The sequence below is a fragment of the Tursiops truncatus genome, chromosome 10 (genome assembly GCF_011762595.2).
Source record: "Tursiops truncatus isolate mTurTru1 chromosome 10, mTurTru1.mat.Y, whole genome shotgun sequence".
In the NCBI taxonomy this organism is placed as follows: domain Eukaryota; kingdom Metazoa; phylum Chordata; class Mammalia; order Artiodactyla; family Delphinidae; genus Tursiops; species Tursiops truncatus.
In genome coordinates, this window is record NC_047043.1 from 91,054,382 (window position 1) to 91,072,176 (window position 17,795).

Genomic DNA, 17,795 nt, shown 5'->3' on the forward strand with positions numbered 1-17,795 from the left:
GAGTGAGGACGGTCTGCGCAAGGCAAGCGCACCCAGGACGGGGGCCCACAAGCTGAGAGGAGAGACGGTTTCACATAGAAGCAGCAGAACAATCGGGTCAGCGAGCTTTGGGAAGGCTGAAAATATTCCACTGGATTCAGCAATTTCGACGTTATCGGAATCCTTTGCGGGGCGGGTATCGGTTTCCTCAGAGCAGGGGAAGCCGAAAGGAAACAGGGATCCCAGTCTGGGAGCGCGCGGCGGACTCGACACACAGCCTTCCGACGCCCAGTCAGGCTATTCCGCCCCCGAACGCAAACACTATCACACACACCCCAGCTGCCCCACAAGTTCCAGGACTTCGGAGACCCGGGGGTGCTTTACTCCCTCAGCTTAGGGCGCGCCCCTGCCCCCGCGCCAGCTAGCTTCCAAACCCTCAGACACACGGACAAACGACCTCGCCTCGAAAACCCTCCCTGGGCTCACAGGAAAAATTCAAGCACTTCATTGTGTGTTCCCAAAGCTTTGTCCATACCTTACAAGGTTTTGTATTATCTGTTGTGCACCTGGCTCGAAACAAAAACCGAACCAGACCAAAAAAAGTCAAGGAACGCAGAGTGAGAGTCGAGGGAGGTGACGCCCTCACAGGCAAACTTCTGATAGGGGAGATAAAAACTACGACTCCCATGAGGCTGTGCGGCCCCGGGACCCGACTCCCAGCGCCCTCTGCGAGGTTCAAGAGAGTCTAGGTGGTAGACGCGTCGTCTCGGCGCAAAACGGCCGCTAAAGCCGTGCAGAACTGGCCCTGCCGGATGGCGGCCTCTGAGGAAGAGCCTGAGGCCTTGACGGAGCAGCTGGACGTCGCGCGCCGCCTGGAAAATTTGCCTGTGAGCGCGTGGCCCCCAGGGACAGAGCCAGAGCCCTTTCAGGTAGGGGGCGGGGCTCGGCCAGCCCAAGAGCTGCGCGCGGCCCCCGAGGGCGTGGCCGGTACCCTTTTATATGGAGGCGGAGCTAGGCGGTCACGAGCGCTGCGCGCGCAGCCCGGGGATGGGGCTGGCGCCCTTTCAGGTGGATTGCCGGGGTAAGTGGTAGCTGGGTTCAGTTCTCAATTACCCTACGTGGTAGTGCTTCGATTGTTGTCTCCAAGTTTCTAGACCTTTTTTTTTAACCCGATTGCACAGCCTTCTGCTAGCGGGAAAAGCTCTTAAATAGTTCACAGGTTTCGGTCTTTTCCCATTAACCCTTCGCAATGACCTTTACATGTTCTTTTCTGCCCATAGACTGGCAGTTCCCTGAAGGCAAAACCAGAGGTCTCATGAGGTCCCTTGGAAAGACCCGTGAGAACCTGGCTTTTTGTCCTGGTTCTGTCCCCAGAACTCGTTGAGATCCGGGGCAAATCAGTTGCCTCTCTGGTCTCAAATGTCTTGTTTGTAAGATAAGCCATGGGGCCCATTAACGGATCTTAGCCTAGTGTCATGATTAAAAACTTAGCTTCTAGAGTCATTTAGTTGAGGTTTCCCTCATGCTGTGAGCACTTTGGCAAATATAAATAGCCTCAGCTAAGCCTTAGAGTCCTCCCGTGTGCGATTAAAATAGTAATACCTCTCTCCGGATTGCTTCGAGAATTACAAGTAAAATACAGTTCCTGGTTTGCTGACAGAACTCAATAAATGTTAACTACTATTATTACCTCAAAGACCTTTGTGCTCCAACCTTCTCACCCCTTTGACCTTGGCCTGCATGTTGCCCAAGGAACAAGGAATGACAAAAAACAAAAAAACAAAAAAAAACAAGGATGTTGGTTGGAGTGGAAAGAGCCCTGGACTTGGAAGTAGGAGAGCTAGGTTCAGGGCTTAGCATCTTAGCCATGTCTCAGAGCCTGAGTTTCTTCATCTGCAAAATGAAAATAATTAAAGTTTTAGTGCCCTTGTCACACCCATTATTGATATCAAACCCTGTCTGTCCTTCCTAGGGTTATTTTGAAAATCAAGTAAGAGGACACATTCAGCAGTTTTCAAAGAGTAGAGCAGGCTATTAATGTTAGAAATGGTTAGTTTTCCTCAAACTACATTAGGCAGTTTATCATTAATAATACAGGTGGCTAGCGCCATATTGAACACTGATCCCTAAAAGCTTATTGAAGACCAAACATTGCTGAATGCCTGGTCTAAAACACTGACATATGTTCTCTTTCTTCAAAAGATAATTGAGTGCCTATAACGTGCCTGGCACTGTGTTAAGCTAGGCATAGAAGATAAGATGGTGCCATGTGAGCTTACAAGAGCATATGGAAAGCACTATATGGGGGGCAGAGGAAGCCTTGTGATTGATCCCTTATACCTATAGTTGATGGGCATAAATGAAAATCAGGAGACTAAGACTCAATCCCACAGTGTTCTAGCTTCCTGGCTGTATGCACAGCTCTAGGTAGACTTAGAGTTACAAATAGAAGACAGGATCCATTCCTTAAGGAGCTTATAGTCTTACCAAGAAGATAAAACATGATTGAAACACGTAAATAACATGCCTAAAAGGGCCTTCAACTAGTTTGCTTCCATATATTCATGGAGCACAATACCAGTCTTACAAAAGGTCAAAACAGCTTGCTTGCCCCAAACCCTGCCTTCACAGGCATGTGCACACATAAGAATTAAGGCGTGAAAAAGAGTAAAAATAACTTTGTGTCTAGTTTGCCTTTGGGTCCTGTATGAAAAGGCAAAAAGAACATTCAAATGTTCAGATCGGAAACAAGCACATCATAATGCCATCGGGGTCAAAAGACAAGTAGAAAATAAACCGATTGATTTTCTTGAACTAAGAGTTGGATCTAGCCATTTTTCAGGTTTCTGAAACCAGCTTCAAATATCCTTTTTAAGGTCTCAACATGACCTTGACAAGAATTGTCTGGCTCACAGTCTCCTAATAGCTGCTTGGAGCAAAAACAAACTCATGGGGCTAGAGGCCAAGTACAAAGATTCTTGTAGCTGGTGTTTCAAAACAACCAAAAATGGAATGAAGATTTCCACAGCACTTCCTTAAAATTCAGAATTGAGGCCTAGACTTTAAGCCCAGAATATTGTGGTGTCATGTTTCAGTTTCTGGGGTTTTGGTACAGAATGTGACTCAGAAAAGTTAGTCTTCCAATCAAAAATTATTAAGAGCTTCAGTTAAGCAATCAAATAATATTTCCTGAGCCCCCTGCTCTGTGCGTAGTACTATGGATAGGAACCCAACCCCTATCACCACTCCATACCCCAAACCTCCTGACCATGCCTTTCCTTAAGACATTTGGTAGAAAGGTTGGACCTACACACTTAGAGCCCAACAGTCTATGCCACTTAGATCCCAAAGTTCATACTATTAATAAGTGCAGGTCTACTTCAGATAAGGGAGAAATTAATTGTAGCCAAGGAGGTACAATATAATTGCACTTTAACATGCTGTCCTCTGTTTACATTTTGGCTTCTTGGGTGACCACAGTTTATAAAAAAATTCTCAAGTTTTCTGTCACAAAATGTGAAGTCTCCATCCAGTTCTTCAAGGATCTGGTTTCTAGTGCATTTTGCACTGATCGTTTTGTATTTATTCTCAACTCTTACATGATCAATTTTGCACTTTGATACATACCAGGAAAAAGTAAAGCTTTTGTTATGACTACTGAAAAAATGATAAAAATCCCATTCTTCATGTCCTCCTTTGTATTTTTCTGAGTTGTTCTTTCTAAATCCCAGCATGTGCATACAATACACAATAAGGTAATATTTACTGATGATTGAAAGCAGTCTGTGCTGGGTCAACTCTCAGTTTCCCCCCATCAAGATGGATAAATAATGGAGGTAGGACTATAATCATACGGTTTTCCAAACATAAGTTTGGTTTGAGTATGTTTAAACCTGAGAAGTTTAACTCGAAACCTATTTTTTTCACCACCCTACTAGATAGCCTGCATAATTCATATTGAACACTTAATGTGCCAGCCACTAGAGAAAGCTTTGTACGTGGTTTCTCACATTTATTTCCTTCACAGAAACCTGTAAGAGAAATAGAAAGGGAATGTTTAGAGAGCTTAATGTGCCAGAAATATATGATGTTTTAAATATAAAATCTCGAAATAATATCTAGAAGAATTTAAGAAAGTTACTATTTTAAAAGTACAAAGTGGCCCACACAGAGTATAGTGTTATGTTCATTAAATTTCTTGAGAACCTTTCCCCCCTCAGATATAGGTAGTGTCCCTCTTTTATAGTTGCCAACACATACTTTAGCAAGTCACTCGCTGTAAGGTCACAGTGCTAATAAGATCCTAGTCCTGTATGTGTCTCCTCTAGGACATTCCATGTTCTGCATTAAGACGTTCTCCACTGCTTGCCCAGTGTTCAGGCCACAGTCACAGTTTTCCTGGCTAGCCTCCTTCACGCTTTGCTCCATTCTCACCTCCCGGTTGGAGACCTCATTGCTCATTAGCCGTTTATATCTTTGACTAAATTTTCCAGCCATTTCCTGGAACCATTCTCAGCTTCCACCCTGGGTTTATTAGTCAAGACTCATTTGTTTGCAAGAAACATAAATACAACACAAACTGACTCAGGCAAAAAAGGGAAGGAATTTCCTCATATAACAGCAGAGTCCGAGACTGTTAACTGTAGGCATCTCTGGATCCAGGAACTCTCAAGGTGTCATCAGATATTTCTCTCTACCACCTCCCTGCTTCGCACCCCTGCTCCCCTTTCCTGTGGGGGGCCACACACTCAGTAGGTCTTATGTGTGTCGTACAACTTGGGAATGCCTGATGGATACTCTGTAGTTTAGCAAACCCAGTGGAAAAAGAATGCCTCTTCCCTAATTTTTTCAGCAGGAGTCCCAGAACTATATTTCATTGACCTGGCTTATGTCCTGTGCCCATCCATGAACCAAAAATACTGTTGAAAAGAGCAAGCGATGTTCTGATTAGCCAGGTTTAGGGCCCACCCAACCTGAAGCCCCATGCAAACCATTAAGACAAGAATGAGAAGGGTTCCCCTGGGAAGACTCAGGATGCTTTCATCAGAAGAAGAATAGATGCTGCATAGATTTTAAAACATGTCCAGGATTTGATCTCTCCTTGGCTTAGGGTAAGCACAAAAACCCCTCAGGGTAACACCCTTTTTGGATCAGTTTGGTCCTGGGCTTTGTACCAGGGAGTAGGGTACAGACTATGGAAAGAGTGTTACAAATGGGCAGTATTTAAGCTGATGCCAGCTGATTCCTAATTTGTAACACACTTAACATTAGCTTTCTGAAACGCAGAATTTAAGTTTATATGGCATATAAATATTTGAATAAAATGTCAGATTATTTCTGAAAAATATAATTAACTTTTCAATATGTAGATACCTGAAAAGATAGATGATTACATAATGATATGTTAAATCAGACCACAGTTTTCAAAAGACTATTCTTTAGTATAGCCATTTTTCTAAATCAGGTAAAATATCTTTTTGGAATGGTATTTAACCAACCTTTTTACGAAGGAGAAAGTGGAAACATATAGAGATAAAATGATTTGTGATTATTATTGGTATCAGGGTCAATGATTACATCGATCAAGGGGGAAAATATATTCTCTTTAAACAGGAAGATTATCCAGAAGTCTCTATTACCTTTGGACGGTGTTTGCAGCTCATTTGGAATCAGCTACCATTTGTAATCTAAGTCTCTAAAGGATCTGAGATTGTGCAAAAAGTTTAAATTGAAGAATTTTAAAAAATGTATCACCAGATTCTCCAAAATCTTATTTTAAATGTAAAAGTAAAAATAAGCAAATAATAGTATTTTTTCCAGAAAGTATTTATCCATATGCAAATAAGTTCAACAAGGAATAATATGCTCTCCTGGTTAGAAAACTACAGTAAATCAGAGCTTATTTTAAAAGTGGTTATCTGCATCAAAAAATAAATAAATAAATCACCTTAGAGTTTAATGATTTCTATAGTACATTAAAATTTATGCACCTTTAAGAACAAATCAAGTGAAAAGAATTCTTCATGAAAAGTTTAACAAAGTGGTAGTAAAATCTTCATTTTACAAGCACTTCTTAAAATGTCTCAGTAAGCATTTCTAAGTTGACTCTTAAAGTCTGGAAGTAGATTCTGTAAAAGACAGCAGTCATTGAATTTGACTGATGGGGCATCTTTTTCTAAGCCATCCTTCATCCTTTTATGACATCTCTGCTAAGCTAAAGCTGTAAGAACCGACACAAACAGGAGAAGCTATTTCCACTCTCCACCCCCAAATCACTTTTTAAGCAGTATTGGCCTTCTCCCCCTCCCCCACAGGTACGCCCACTCACCACCCTTTCACAGAAGGATGTCAATCCTTCCTCGCTAGCTCAGGGTTTTTTAAAGTATAGGATTTTGCACCTAACTGCATAGCTCCACCAAGGCCTCCACAGGGAGTATAACTACATGCTGCTCAATACTTCTTCTAAAAGTATTGACACAATGTTAATGGATAATTGACTGAAAGGCTAATAATTGACGTTCCTCTGGATATGCTAAATTCTGTCGACTGGTCTCTTGCAGAACTGCTCTTACTGACTTCATGTGGCAGGATGCCAACAGCCTTTATTGAGGGTCGGAATGAATGAAATGAAAAACAGCCCATGAAACAGCGTCCTGGAAAAGAATGGTTTAGACAGACTCATTTGTCAAATTTCTCTCCCATTTCCCTACTAGAAACAGTCAATGCTTCTGAACAGTGAGATTATTCCTTACAGACAGTACAAGCCATACATCTAATCATATTTCCCTCTTTGCAGTGGTGGTTCTTGGGCAGAGCCAAATGTCCAGTCTACTTCTGCTGCACACTTAGTGTGTCTAAGCTCTCTCGACTTATTTTTCCCTTCACCTTACTTTCCTTACCTATTGTTCATTTATCTTCCCTCTTTGTAAGCTTCATTAAATCCTTTCTGGGACAAAACAAGTATAAATAAATGAATTGTTCTATACATGAAGAAATATGCTGGGCTCATGAGAGATACTGTAATCTTCAGGGTTTGAGAATATGCTTCATTCTGCCAGTGAGGAAATAACCAGAGGTCAGGTTTCACAGAGACACTTTAGACTTAAGACTTCTTTATCATAACATTTTATAAATGTAACATTTTGAAAATACAGGTACATGTAAAAGACAGAAAGTTTTTTGTATTCTCCCTTTCACACTTAATAAGAACAGGATTTCTTTACATGTACATAATATATCTACAATAAATTTCAATATCTATTAATATTATGTGACAATTTTTGGAATTATCTCTGCAAGTTTTTTGCCAAATTTCTGCTTTTAACTTTGTGAAGACTCAAATAGAACTATAAGGTAATAGCATTTTTTAAAAACATGAGAGAATAAATAAGAATTCAGATAATCTTCAAATTTAAAAATTCTTTTAAAAAATCAATGGAAGACTCTCTCCCAAAGGCCATTTTTCATTGATTTATCATTTATGACTTTCTTATCCCCAAAAAGGATCTGAGGTAACTACATATATGCATTTGTATTATCAGATAAATGTGAAAGAGGTAAAAGCCAAGGAGAAAACACATAACTGCATTCAAAACCTAAATTCGGCACCGATTTTCCTGACACCTAAAGCGAACAGGGAAACAAAATGGATTACAAATTTTTCAATATCTGATAAGAGAAAAATACATAAATTTTTCCACTGCTTAAAAGGAAACCACCAAATTTTAAATCTAAAAATTAACCCTGGTTTTTAAATTGGAGAGAGATGTTTTCAGGCAATATTGTAATATATTGCATTTTGTCATTTTTGTTTCATTCTGTTTGTTGGAATTAGAAACTGTCTCAGCCAAAAGCTGCTTGGAATACAGATGAGATATATGACCTGCCGTGCTGACTTAACAGTATTTCTGTTTTTTGCAGTATACTCCTGATCATGTAGCCGGGCCTGGAGGAGACACTGATCCCACTCTGATAACCTTTCCCGGATGCGTTTGTCTCAAAACTCCCTGCCTTCCTGGAACTTGCTCCTGTCTCCGTCGTGAGAAGAACTATGATGATAATTTATGCCTCAGACACATAGGATCAGAAGCAAAGTGCGCTGAGCCAGTTTTCGAATGCAATGTCCTGTGTCAGTGCAGCGACCACTGCAGGAACAGAGTGGTCCAGCGGGGTCTGCAGTTCCACCTCCAGGTGTTCAAGACAGATCGCAAAGGCTGGGGACTTCGTACCTTGGACTTTATACCAAAAGGACGGTTTGTCTGTGAATATGCTGGCGAGGTTTTAGGATTCCCGGAAGTACAGAGAAGAATTCAGTTACAAACAATACACGATTCGAATTACATTATAGCCGTCAGGGAGCATGTTTATAATGGGCAGGTAATGGAAACGTTCATTGATCCTACCTCTATAGGAAATATTGGAAGATTCCTTAACCATTCTTGTGAGCCAAACCTATTGATGATTCCTGTCCGAGTCAACTCGATGGTACCAAAGTTGGCACTTTTTGCAGCCAAAGACATTGTGCCAGAAGAAGAGCTCTCTTATGACTATTCAGGAAGATTTCTTAATCTGCTGGATAGTGAAGACAAAGAAAGGTTGGATAATGGGAAATTAAGGAAACCTTGTTATTGTGGTGCTGAATCATGTGCTGCGTTCCTGCCTTATGACAGCTCACTGTACTGCCCCTTAGAAAAGCCAAACACGAGTGAGGAAGGAAAAGTAGAGCAGAAGCGTGTCTGGCCTCGCAGTGGACGAGAATGAGGAGGAATCGAGCGTGTTTGGCTCAGCCCTTCCTGGGTTCCCCTCTTACAAGCAGCTCACCCTCAGGGTCAGTCTCTGCTCTGTGGTAAGGAGCTTGCCCCTCACTGTAGGGGAGCCCAGTGGTTGTAACTTAGGAATGTGGCAGAGACTACAGATTGTCCAGCAACACTCTCTCTCCCCTTCTATCATAGAATTCTCGGTTTTTAGCTGGGTACATGACTGCCGAGAATGCTCACTTTTCCTAGTGAGATGTGGCTAAGGGACTATGTCATAGCTAGTGGGATATGAGGGAAAACGTTGTGCCCTTAAGTGGAGCTATCCTTCCCTTATCCCACTCTTTTTTCTTCTTGGCTGGAATGTATACATGATAACTGGAGCTGAAGCATCCATGCCATACCCCAAAATAACCTTGGAGAAGGAAGCCACACATAGCAAATCAGCAAAATTGAAAGGAGTCTGGAGGCTGTACACTGTCCAACACTCTACCAGCCCTGATCTGACACCTCTGGACTATTCGGTGAGAAACTGTGTCTTCGTCATTTATGCCACTGTTATTTTGAACTTTCTAGTACTAGCACCAAACCTAATCAGTGATCCAAGGAAACCCTGATGGCTGAATACCTAAACCTTCCTTTCCAGTCAATTTTATCAGTAATAAGGCTGGTATTTTCATTTCTGTATGACTCCAGCAGTTTATTTCTCATCTGTTTCTAAATATATCAAGGAAAACGGCATGATTAATTATCACCTGCTAAAACCCTAATGATTATCACCAATAGTGAAAAATATAACCATGAGAATGACTTCCACGTATAACAAAAAGTCATAAAAGGAAACAAATTGTAAAATTTTTGCTATATACCTGCTGTACTTCAAGGCTTGTGAAGTTATGCTTCAAACAGCCTCACTTCATGTATTAACGACATGAAAATAACCCTGTCAACACCACCAAAGGTGATGGGAGTTTTATAATTCAATTTAAACTTCTGGAGAGGCAAAAATCTATTATTTCTTTTTCTAGTATATTTAGACCCTACCACCAGGAGACTCTGTGCTTTCAAAGTCATATCATAGGGACCCATGTTATATATAACACTCTACTCCTGTATGATATCATAAGTAGGATACTTGTACATTTTAAGTGAATGAAATGTATGGTATGTGAATCATATCTCAATAAAACTGTTAAAATAATAACTATGTTAGGGTTTGCGTATTCACATAACATTATCAGGAATGGTTCCATGTGAATAGATGATAGTAGAGTACACATAAAATGCCCCAAACTACAAATGTGCAGTGTCTAAAACAGAATGAATTTTTCCTCCAAACTCATCATTTCTCCCTGCCAGCCTTCCTCTATAACTGATTTCTCTGAAGCAGTCCTGCTTTTTGTAAGGCAGCTTGTATCTCTCATTTTAAAATGGCCTTTCTCCTCCTCACAGGGGCTTCTAGTAACTGAGCTACTTAAGAGGCAATAAGGAAATGGTCAGAAGGAACATGAGTGGCTCACTGTTTGATGTTCCAGATACCCTTTCCTTCTTCCTTGTGCTCCGTATCTATTGAATATCACCGTCTGTGTATCAGAAATACTCCAGTTAGGACACGAGCAGCATCCTCCATCTTGATGTCTCTTCCAAGACAGAACTCACTGAATATAGACCCTTGGAGTTTTTTGTACTCACACACAAGTTTATTCTTTTTTTTTTTTTTTTTGCGGTATGCGGGCCTCTCACTGTTGTGGCCTCTCCCGTTGCAGAGCACAGGCTCCGGATGCGCAGGCTCAGCGGCCATGGCTCACGGGCCCAGCCGCTCCGCGGCATGTGGGATCTTCCCGGAGCGGGGCATGAACCCGCGTCCGCTACATCGGCAGACGGACTCTCAACCACTGTGCCACCAGGGAAGCCCCACAAGTTTATTCTTAAATAGCAATGTAGCCTGGAAATAAGATTCCTAAAGAAAGAGTTGAAGACTCTTCCAAGTCTTTTCTAGGTAGTGAGTTAACTGCATTTACTTAATTGCCATGTTCCTAAGAAAGTTGACACTTCTACTTTTGAGAGCAAACATTAAAAGATATACTTCTGCTTGACTATTATCCTAATATAAAAAACATAACTTTTTTACAATTATAAATTAGTATAAAATTAGAATTTTAAAAGGTGTTATGTGTCTTCATGGAATTAAAACATAAAAATGGCTCTGAAGTCAATTTCCACTGAATTCACTAAGAATGTGGAAACGTGTACCTTGGAAACTGTTTTGGCCCAAGAATAATAAAGATCATACTTGGAGGACAAAACTTTTCAAATCTTTTTTAAATTAATGTTTTTAAATTTAAAATTAATATTCACAAAATATCAGTGGCTGATAGATTTTGTTCTTGGCTAAATGGAAAATTTTGCCTTAATTGAAATGAATATTCAGAGATTATTTTTCTCCCTCCCTGTTTTCAATATTAAGCCCCAATACTGCCTAACTCTGAAGCATAAGGCAGGAGTGGATTAAGTACATCAACGGTAGACTAATTTGCATAGAACAGAGGATTTTATCTTAAACTCAGGAAGATCTCATTTAAAAAGGGGGGAAAAAATCTCCCAAAGTTGTTTTCATTCCCTTGAGTGTTCAAATAATGTTCTCTGTGTAACATATTCCTTATTACATATTCCTCTCCAGTGTGTTAGTGTTCAGCAAGTTACTGAACCTCTGACTCTGAATTCCCTTTTCTGGATACAGCATTTTTGGGAGAATCAAATAAGTTAACACTTGTAAAGCGTTTAAACAATGATGCAGCACTAAGACAGCTATAACCAAAAAGACAACTACAACTGTTGACAAGGATGTGGAGAAATTAGAACCTTCGTATATTGCTGGTAGAGTTGTAAAATTGCACAAGTACTTTGTAAAGCCATTTGGTTAGTTCCTTAAAATGTTACACATAGAGTAACCACCTGTCCCAGTAACTCCATTCCTAGGTAATAGACCCAAGAGAAACGAAAACATGTCCCACCAAAAACTGTATGCAATCTTTATAGTGGCATTATTGGTAATAGCGAAAAAGTAGACACAACCCAAATGTCCACTGACTGATGAATGAATAAACAATATGTGGTATCTATATCACAGAGTATTATTCAACCAGGAAAAGGAGTGAAGTGCTGACACATGCCACAACATAGATAAACCTTGAAAATACTATGTTAAATGAAAGAAGCCAGACACAAACAGCCACAAATTGTATGATCCTATTTATATGAAATGTCCAGAATAAGCAACTATAGACACATAAAGTAGATTAATGGTTGCCAGGGGCTGGTGGAGAGGGAGGTATAGGAAGTGATTGCTAATGGGTTCAGAGTTTCTTTTTAGGGTGAATATACTAAAAACCCCTTTCATGTGATGACTGTCGTGTTACATGATTTATATCTCCATAAAGCTGTCATAAGAAAATGAAACAAGAAGATACGGGTGCCTCTCACTTGGAAACTGGTAACCTGTAACTGTGAACGTTGCTCTCACGAATAAACACTCTCAGATCCCAAGGAAATTCTTCTCCACTTGCTTTATGTCCTCAAAACAAAACATGACCGCGTCTAAGGTTGTGATTTTTTTGTGGCTATCACCACTATCAGAGACCAGTGAGATTTTGAACAGTAGGAGTGCTTAATTTGGTAAGAACATGGATGGATTAATTAGTCAGATCCTTCCTCTCAGACAGCATGAATGCAATTCTCAAATAACAAAGTAATGTTTCCTTGTAGTATTGAATATCAACTTTCTTGCCTCTCTTTCTGTTCAAGTTTGTGGTTCCAGTGATTTGTGTGGTTCCTCACGAATCAGCACAGTATTCGTTACAGTTGCACATGGAGACAGAAGTATTTTGCAATATTAAGCAATTCATATTAATTTTACATTTGTAAATGTGTGGGTCTAGAGGTTTGATATTGGTTCTTCACATTACTTCACATTACTTAGTTCTTCTCATAACATTGAAGAGAGTTAAAATGACAACATAAGTGATAGCAGTTTATAATTAATATATTTTCTGCAATGATAATTCATCAGATATGATATCATTACAATGTTTGGACATGATAAGTAAATTTCATGATTTATTTTCAACTCTGTTTCAGCGGAGTAAAGCTTTCTTAAAATGACATTAATACGGCTTCCCTGGTGGCGCAGTGGTTGAGAGTCCACCTGCCGATGCAGGGGACACGGGTTCGTGCCCCGGTCCGGGAGGATCCCACATGCCGCGGAGCGGCTGGGCCCGTGAGCCATGGCCGCTGAGCCTGCGCGTCTGGAGCCTGTGCTCCACAAGGGGAGAGGCCGCAACAGTGAGAGGCCCGCGTACCGCAAAAAACAAAGAGCTACAATAACTCAGAAAGGATGGTCTCATTTGGTATCATTGTTAACAGAACATCAACCATGTGAAAATCTTGTTTATAACAGCACAATTTATGATTTTACTGAAAGGACAATAAGAAGAATTATTTTTTGGCATAAATATGTAAAAAATTATGAATCACATAGTTCATTATTTTATTATTCATCCAAACATTGCCAACTCAGTTGGATGCCCAGGAATGAGCAAAGATAATTAAATTTAGTCACATGTGATATTTTGCCAACTTCACTCATATAAAAACCCTAACTTTATACATGTTTTCCATTCTTGTGGCTATGAAGACATTTTTGTCAAACTTGATTTATAACTTTTAAATATTTCTACATATTGCCTGTGGATTTCCCATAAGCTGTCCTGGCCTCGATGCTTATAAAGGGAGGGAAGAAACTAGCTTCCCTGGTAAGGCTGTTAAGGGACTCACATAAAATAATGGATTTATATAGGCTATAAAGTACTATATAAATTTGGTTATCATTACAGGCATATTTCTGGGTTTACACTCTGCTACACAGAACCGAACGCACACGTTATCATATTATCATAGTCAAGATTCATTTAGAGTCCATATAATGGTAAGTCTTTCTTGGTGGTAAATGTTATGGAAGTATTAGAATAAGCTCCCAAAGGAGTTCTGTTAATCAATTAAATAAAAGGATACTTGTCTTTGATCATTTAATTATAGCCAAATTATGAACAGAATCTGAAGAACATCCTTGGAGCTCCCTTTTACTTTATAACTACTTGGGATTTCCCTGGGATGATAAAAAGCCTTGCTAGTTTTGTATATATTGTTAGTCGGTTAATGGCCTTAGTTTTTGCCTCACTGCCCAAAGCTACAAGTCATCCGTACCTCTACCTCCTCCTCTCCATAACCAATCAGTCACCAAGTCCTATAAATTCCCTGCCCTACACATCTCTCAAATCTGTTCCGGTTTGCCCCGTTATTGTTTTATGCCATGCTTCCATCATTTCTTCCCGGCAACAGCCTCTCGGCCTCACCATCCCCACAGTGCATCCTCTGCCTTTAAAGCCTTCAGTGACTTCTCATCACACTCAGGACAGAGCCCAAACTTCTCAAGATGACCAGAAGGCCCCTGCCCCCCTCTCCACCTCATCTCTCACTCATCTTCTCACTCCGAGGTCCACCTTGAAAAGCCATGTGCCCTCTCACCCTCCCCTTCCCAACCACGACATCTCCTATGCTGCTTGTTTACATGGCTACTAGGCAGCTAAAATAACAAGACAGCCAGTAATATATTCTGTTTTTTTCCCTGTCTCTTCTTCCTTCCTTCCCCCCTTCTCCTATTTCTATTTGCTGCTAGCTGGCTAGCCAGCACTTCCATCAGCCTGCTGTCTCCTTGTCATTCATCTTCCTTCGGCCACCTGCCCAGCCTTGTCCTCACTGCCAAATCTCCACAGCTGAACTGGGAAAATACAAATTACTTGATCTACCACAATACCATCCCTGCTGTGTACTGCTCTGCTAACTTTGGTTAGTCGTCTGGTCCAGACATACTCAATGCTCCCTGTTTATAAGGGCAGCCAGTTACACAGTGCTGATGCCACTGATTCCAACCCCACATGTCCCATGGCCTCTGCTCACCATGTCCCTCTCTGACCAGCCCACCCTCCACCCTCCCTCCATCCCTAGACCACTTCTGTCTTCTTTTTCTAACCTACCACCAGCTCAAAGCATTTGTACATAGTAGGCAGACACAGAAAAGGGCCTCCAAACAAATCTAAGACATAGTTCTCCTAGCCTGTATTTAAATATAATTGAATTCCCTCAATTAGAGCTTCCATTTACCCTCAAGGCAAAGTGGGTTTGTTTTTGTTGTTTATTTTGGAAGTGTCTGCTTGCTTGCCAATCTGTTTCTCCTGCTTTCTCCAAGACTTAAAAATAAACTCTTTCCCCTTTCCTCTGCAGTAACCAACCTACCTCTTCCCCACACCTCCTCCCCCAATTGTACACTCATCGGAATGCATTCTCCGCTCTTTTGAGGGTGGAAATAAGCATGGTTCAAAGACTAATCCTAGATCTTCAACAAACACCAGACCTCCCACTACCCTAACTTGCCCTGCAGAAATTGCTCCCAAATTTTTGACTAGTTTAAGACCATTTTAGCTACTAAATTGTTGATTTTTTTTTGGCTAGTGAGAGAACTTACAATAACCTAATATTTAGTATCACTACCCTTTCAGAAAGAGAAGGCACAGGGAAGGGGGACACATACCCCTTAAAATCTCTCAGCAGTTCTTAAAATGAAATCAGTGTAGCTTTAAAAACAACATGACACCTGGTCCTTATTTTTCTTCGCCAAGACCAGTACTTGGGAAGTGGTTCTGGTTGATCCACCCACTCATCTAAACAACTGTTATTTGTTCATTAATTCAATTCATTCATTCATTCACAAACATTTATCAAGTATCTAGTATGTGCTGGGTGGTGTGAAGTCAAGTCCCTGAATTCATATTTAATTCAGCAAATGTTTCCAAGCACCTACTATGCTACATTCTGGAGAAATAGAGACCAAAAGCCATCTTCATTCCCAAAGTGTTTAGAGTCCAATAAGGGGAAAAAAATTAGAGTGAGAGGGTCTCAAGGGTCTACACATTATGTCTATACTTCTTAAGTCTTCGAAACACTTTAATTTGGTATGTGTGTACAAATTTGGCATTTGTGTGATGGATTTATGCCTAGCTCCTCTGTTGGACTTGAGGACTGGGACCAGATCTAATTTTGCTCACCAGTTTCTCTCTAGCTACTTAATACTTAGTAGTATTAATACTAGTAGTATTAATACTAGTAATCTCTAGATACTTAGTGGGTATCACTGAGTGAATGAACTATATAGTGTGATGAACCTGACATCTTTAGGATGAAGTCCAAATTCTTTATGGGAGCACCTTAATGCCTTCCACAGTCTAGCTTTTCAGCAAACCCCCACTGCTCACTTCTCATTCTATGACCTATAGTCCCTCTGGGTAGCTCTCCATTTCCTCATCAGGCCTTGGGGGAAGTTCTGCTGATGCTGCTCTCCTCCTTCAGGACAACTCCCCTCTCCCACCCTTCCACCCCTCCCTTCATTGCTTAGTGACTTCTTTCCCATCCTTCTTGAAAGTCTCAACTCAAATCCCACTTCCTCTGTGAGGCACGTGTTTGGGTTCCCTGGAGAGCACACTCAGAGGAAGGTTGGAGTGCAGGAAGATTAGCAGGGGATGCCGCTGGGATTAGCACCTGTGATCGAATGGAAGGGAAGGAAGCGGGATGGGCAAAGTAGAACTTGGGCTGTAATGAAATCTCAACAAAGACCACAGCCAACCCACAAGGAGCCCTGAGGCTGGGGTGGCCTTTCAGGGCTGCCTCTACTAGCTGTAGTGAGAGGCAGAGCCTTTATAGTCCTGCATCAGCCAGTCACTGGACGCAGACCGCCTGTGGAAAGGGAGCTGATAGCACTCTCAGCGGCCGAGGAATAAATCCTTCAAGCCTTCGGAGGGATGTGCGCAGAGCACACAGCATTCACTACACCAATATTCTCAAATTTCAGCACCCATCGAAACCACCCAGAGGGCTTGTCAAAACAAGAGTTTTGAGTCAGTCAGAGTTTTTTGAGTTAGTAGATCTGGGGTGGGGCCTGACAATCTGCATTTCTAATAAGTGGCCAGGTGATGCTGATGATGCTTTGAGGGATCACAATGATTACATTGTAACCGCGACACGCTGTAACCACATAAAGCCTTCACCCGCGTAATTTCTGACCATTCACATTGCTCTTACCATGTGCTGCCTTGTGCTGTGTTATTTCTGTGTGTCATCTTTTTGAGTCTCATCCTTTTAAGAACACCAAGCTCTACAGACCATGTTATGGTTTATGTTTGTTATGGACCGAATGCATCCCTCCCCCCTGCTCCCAAATTCATACATCAAAGCCTTAGGTCCTAATGTGATATTATCTGGAAGTAGAACTCTTTGGGAGGTAATTAACTTTAGATGAGCTCAAAGGAGTCAGACCCTCATGATGGGATTAGTGCCCTTATAAGAAGAGAAATCTCTCTTTCTCTCTCTCTCTCTCTCTCTCTCTCTCTCTTCCCCTCCCCTTCCCCCCTCCCTCGCCCTCGCCCTCTCTCCATCTCTCTGTATCTCTCCCTCTCCACTAGCACACACCACAGAAAAGCCATGTGAACACAGGGAGAAGACAACTGTCTATGAAGCCAGGAAGAGAACCTCACCAGACACTGAACAGCTGGTACCCTGATCTTGGACTTCTCAGCCTCCAGAACTGTGAGAAATAAATGTCTGTTGTTTAAGCCCAGTCTATGGTATTTTGTCAGAGTAGCCCAAGCTAATATTCTTCCTGAAAGTACATGGAAAGCCACTGGTAGAGTTTGAGCAGAATGGGTACATGATATTATTTATATTTCAAAAAGTAAAAAAAAAAGGGACTTCCCTGGCGGTCCAGTGGTTAAGACTCCACGCTCCCAAAGCAGGGGGCATGGGTTCGATCCCCGGTTGGGGAACTAAGATCCCACATGCCTCAAGGCATGGCCAAAAAAAAAAAGGGAATTGACTGTAATGGGGACACCCGACCTGGGTTGGAGGGCAGAAGGGAGTTGTGAGAGAAGATTCAGGTGGACCAGTTAGGAGATGGTT

At 41.4% G+C, this 17,795-nt stretch overlaps 2 protein-coding genes across 10 annotated transcripts in view; one reads left to right on the forward strand and one right to left on the reverse strand.

Moving 5' to 3' along the window:
* The window catches only part of SUMF1 (sulfatase modifying factor 1), a 372,466-nt gene that overhangs the window by 232,481 nt on the left and 122,190 nt on the right, over positions 1-17,795 (reverse strand). For 3 of the 7 annotated variants that reach the window (XM_073787580.1, XM_073787579.1, XM_033865308.2), the window contains 2 exons: positions 10,253-10,315; positions 8,418-8,550 (listed from right to left, as the gene is read on the reverse strand). The exons of 2 other annotated variants lie outside the window; for them this stretch is intronic. In XM_073787580.1, coding sequence (XP_073643681.1) covers positions 8,530-8,550; positions 10,253-10,315 — 84 coding nt within the window. In that variant the 3' untranslated portion in view covers positions 8,418-8,529. Of the gene's footprint in view, positions 1-8,417; positions 8,551-10,252; positions 10,316-17,795 lie in introns of those variants that run through there. 2 more of the 7 variants (XM_073787583.1, XM_073787581.1) reach the window with 2 other exon arrangements.
* On the forward strand, positions 692-9,936 carry LOC101320953 (histone-lysine N-methyltransferase SETMAR). 3 transcript variants are annotated; one of them, XM_004324895.4, is made up of 3 exons: positions 733-908; positions 7,900-8,683; positions 8,727-9,936. In XM_004324895.4, exons 1-3 carry the CDS (start codon positions 792-794, stop codon positions 8,996-8,998), a joined length of 1,173 nt encoding a protein of 390 aa, XP_004324943.2. In that variant the 5' UTR covers positions 733-791; the 3' UTR covers positions 8,999-9,936. The 3 variants fall into 3 exon arrangements, with proteins under 3 accessions (XP_073643685.1, XP_073643686.1, XP_004324943.2); XM_073787584.1 differs by having other exon boundaries at positions 692-908; positions 7,900-8,892; XM_073787585.1 differs by having other exon boundaries at positions 692-866; positions 7,900-8,892.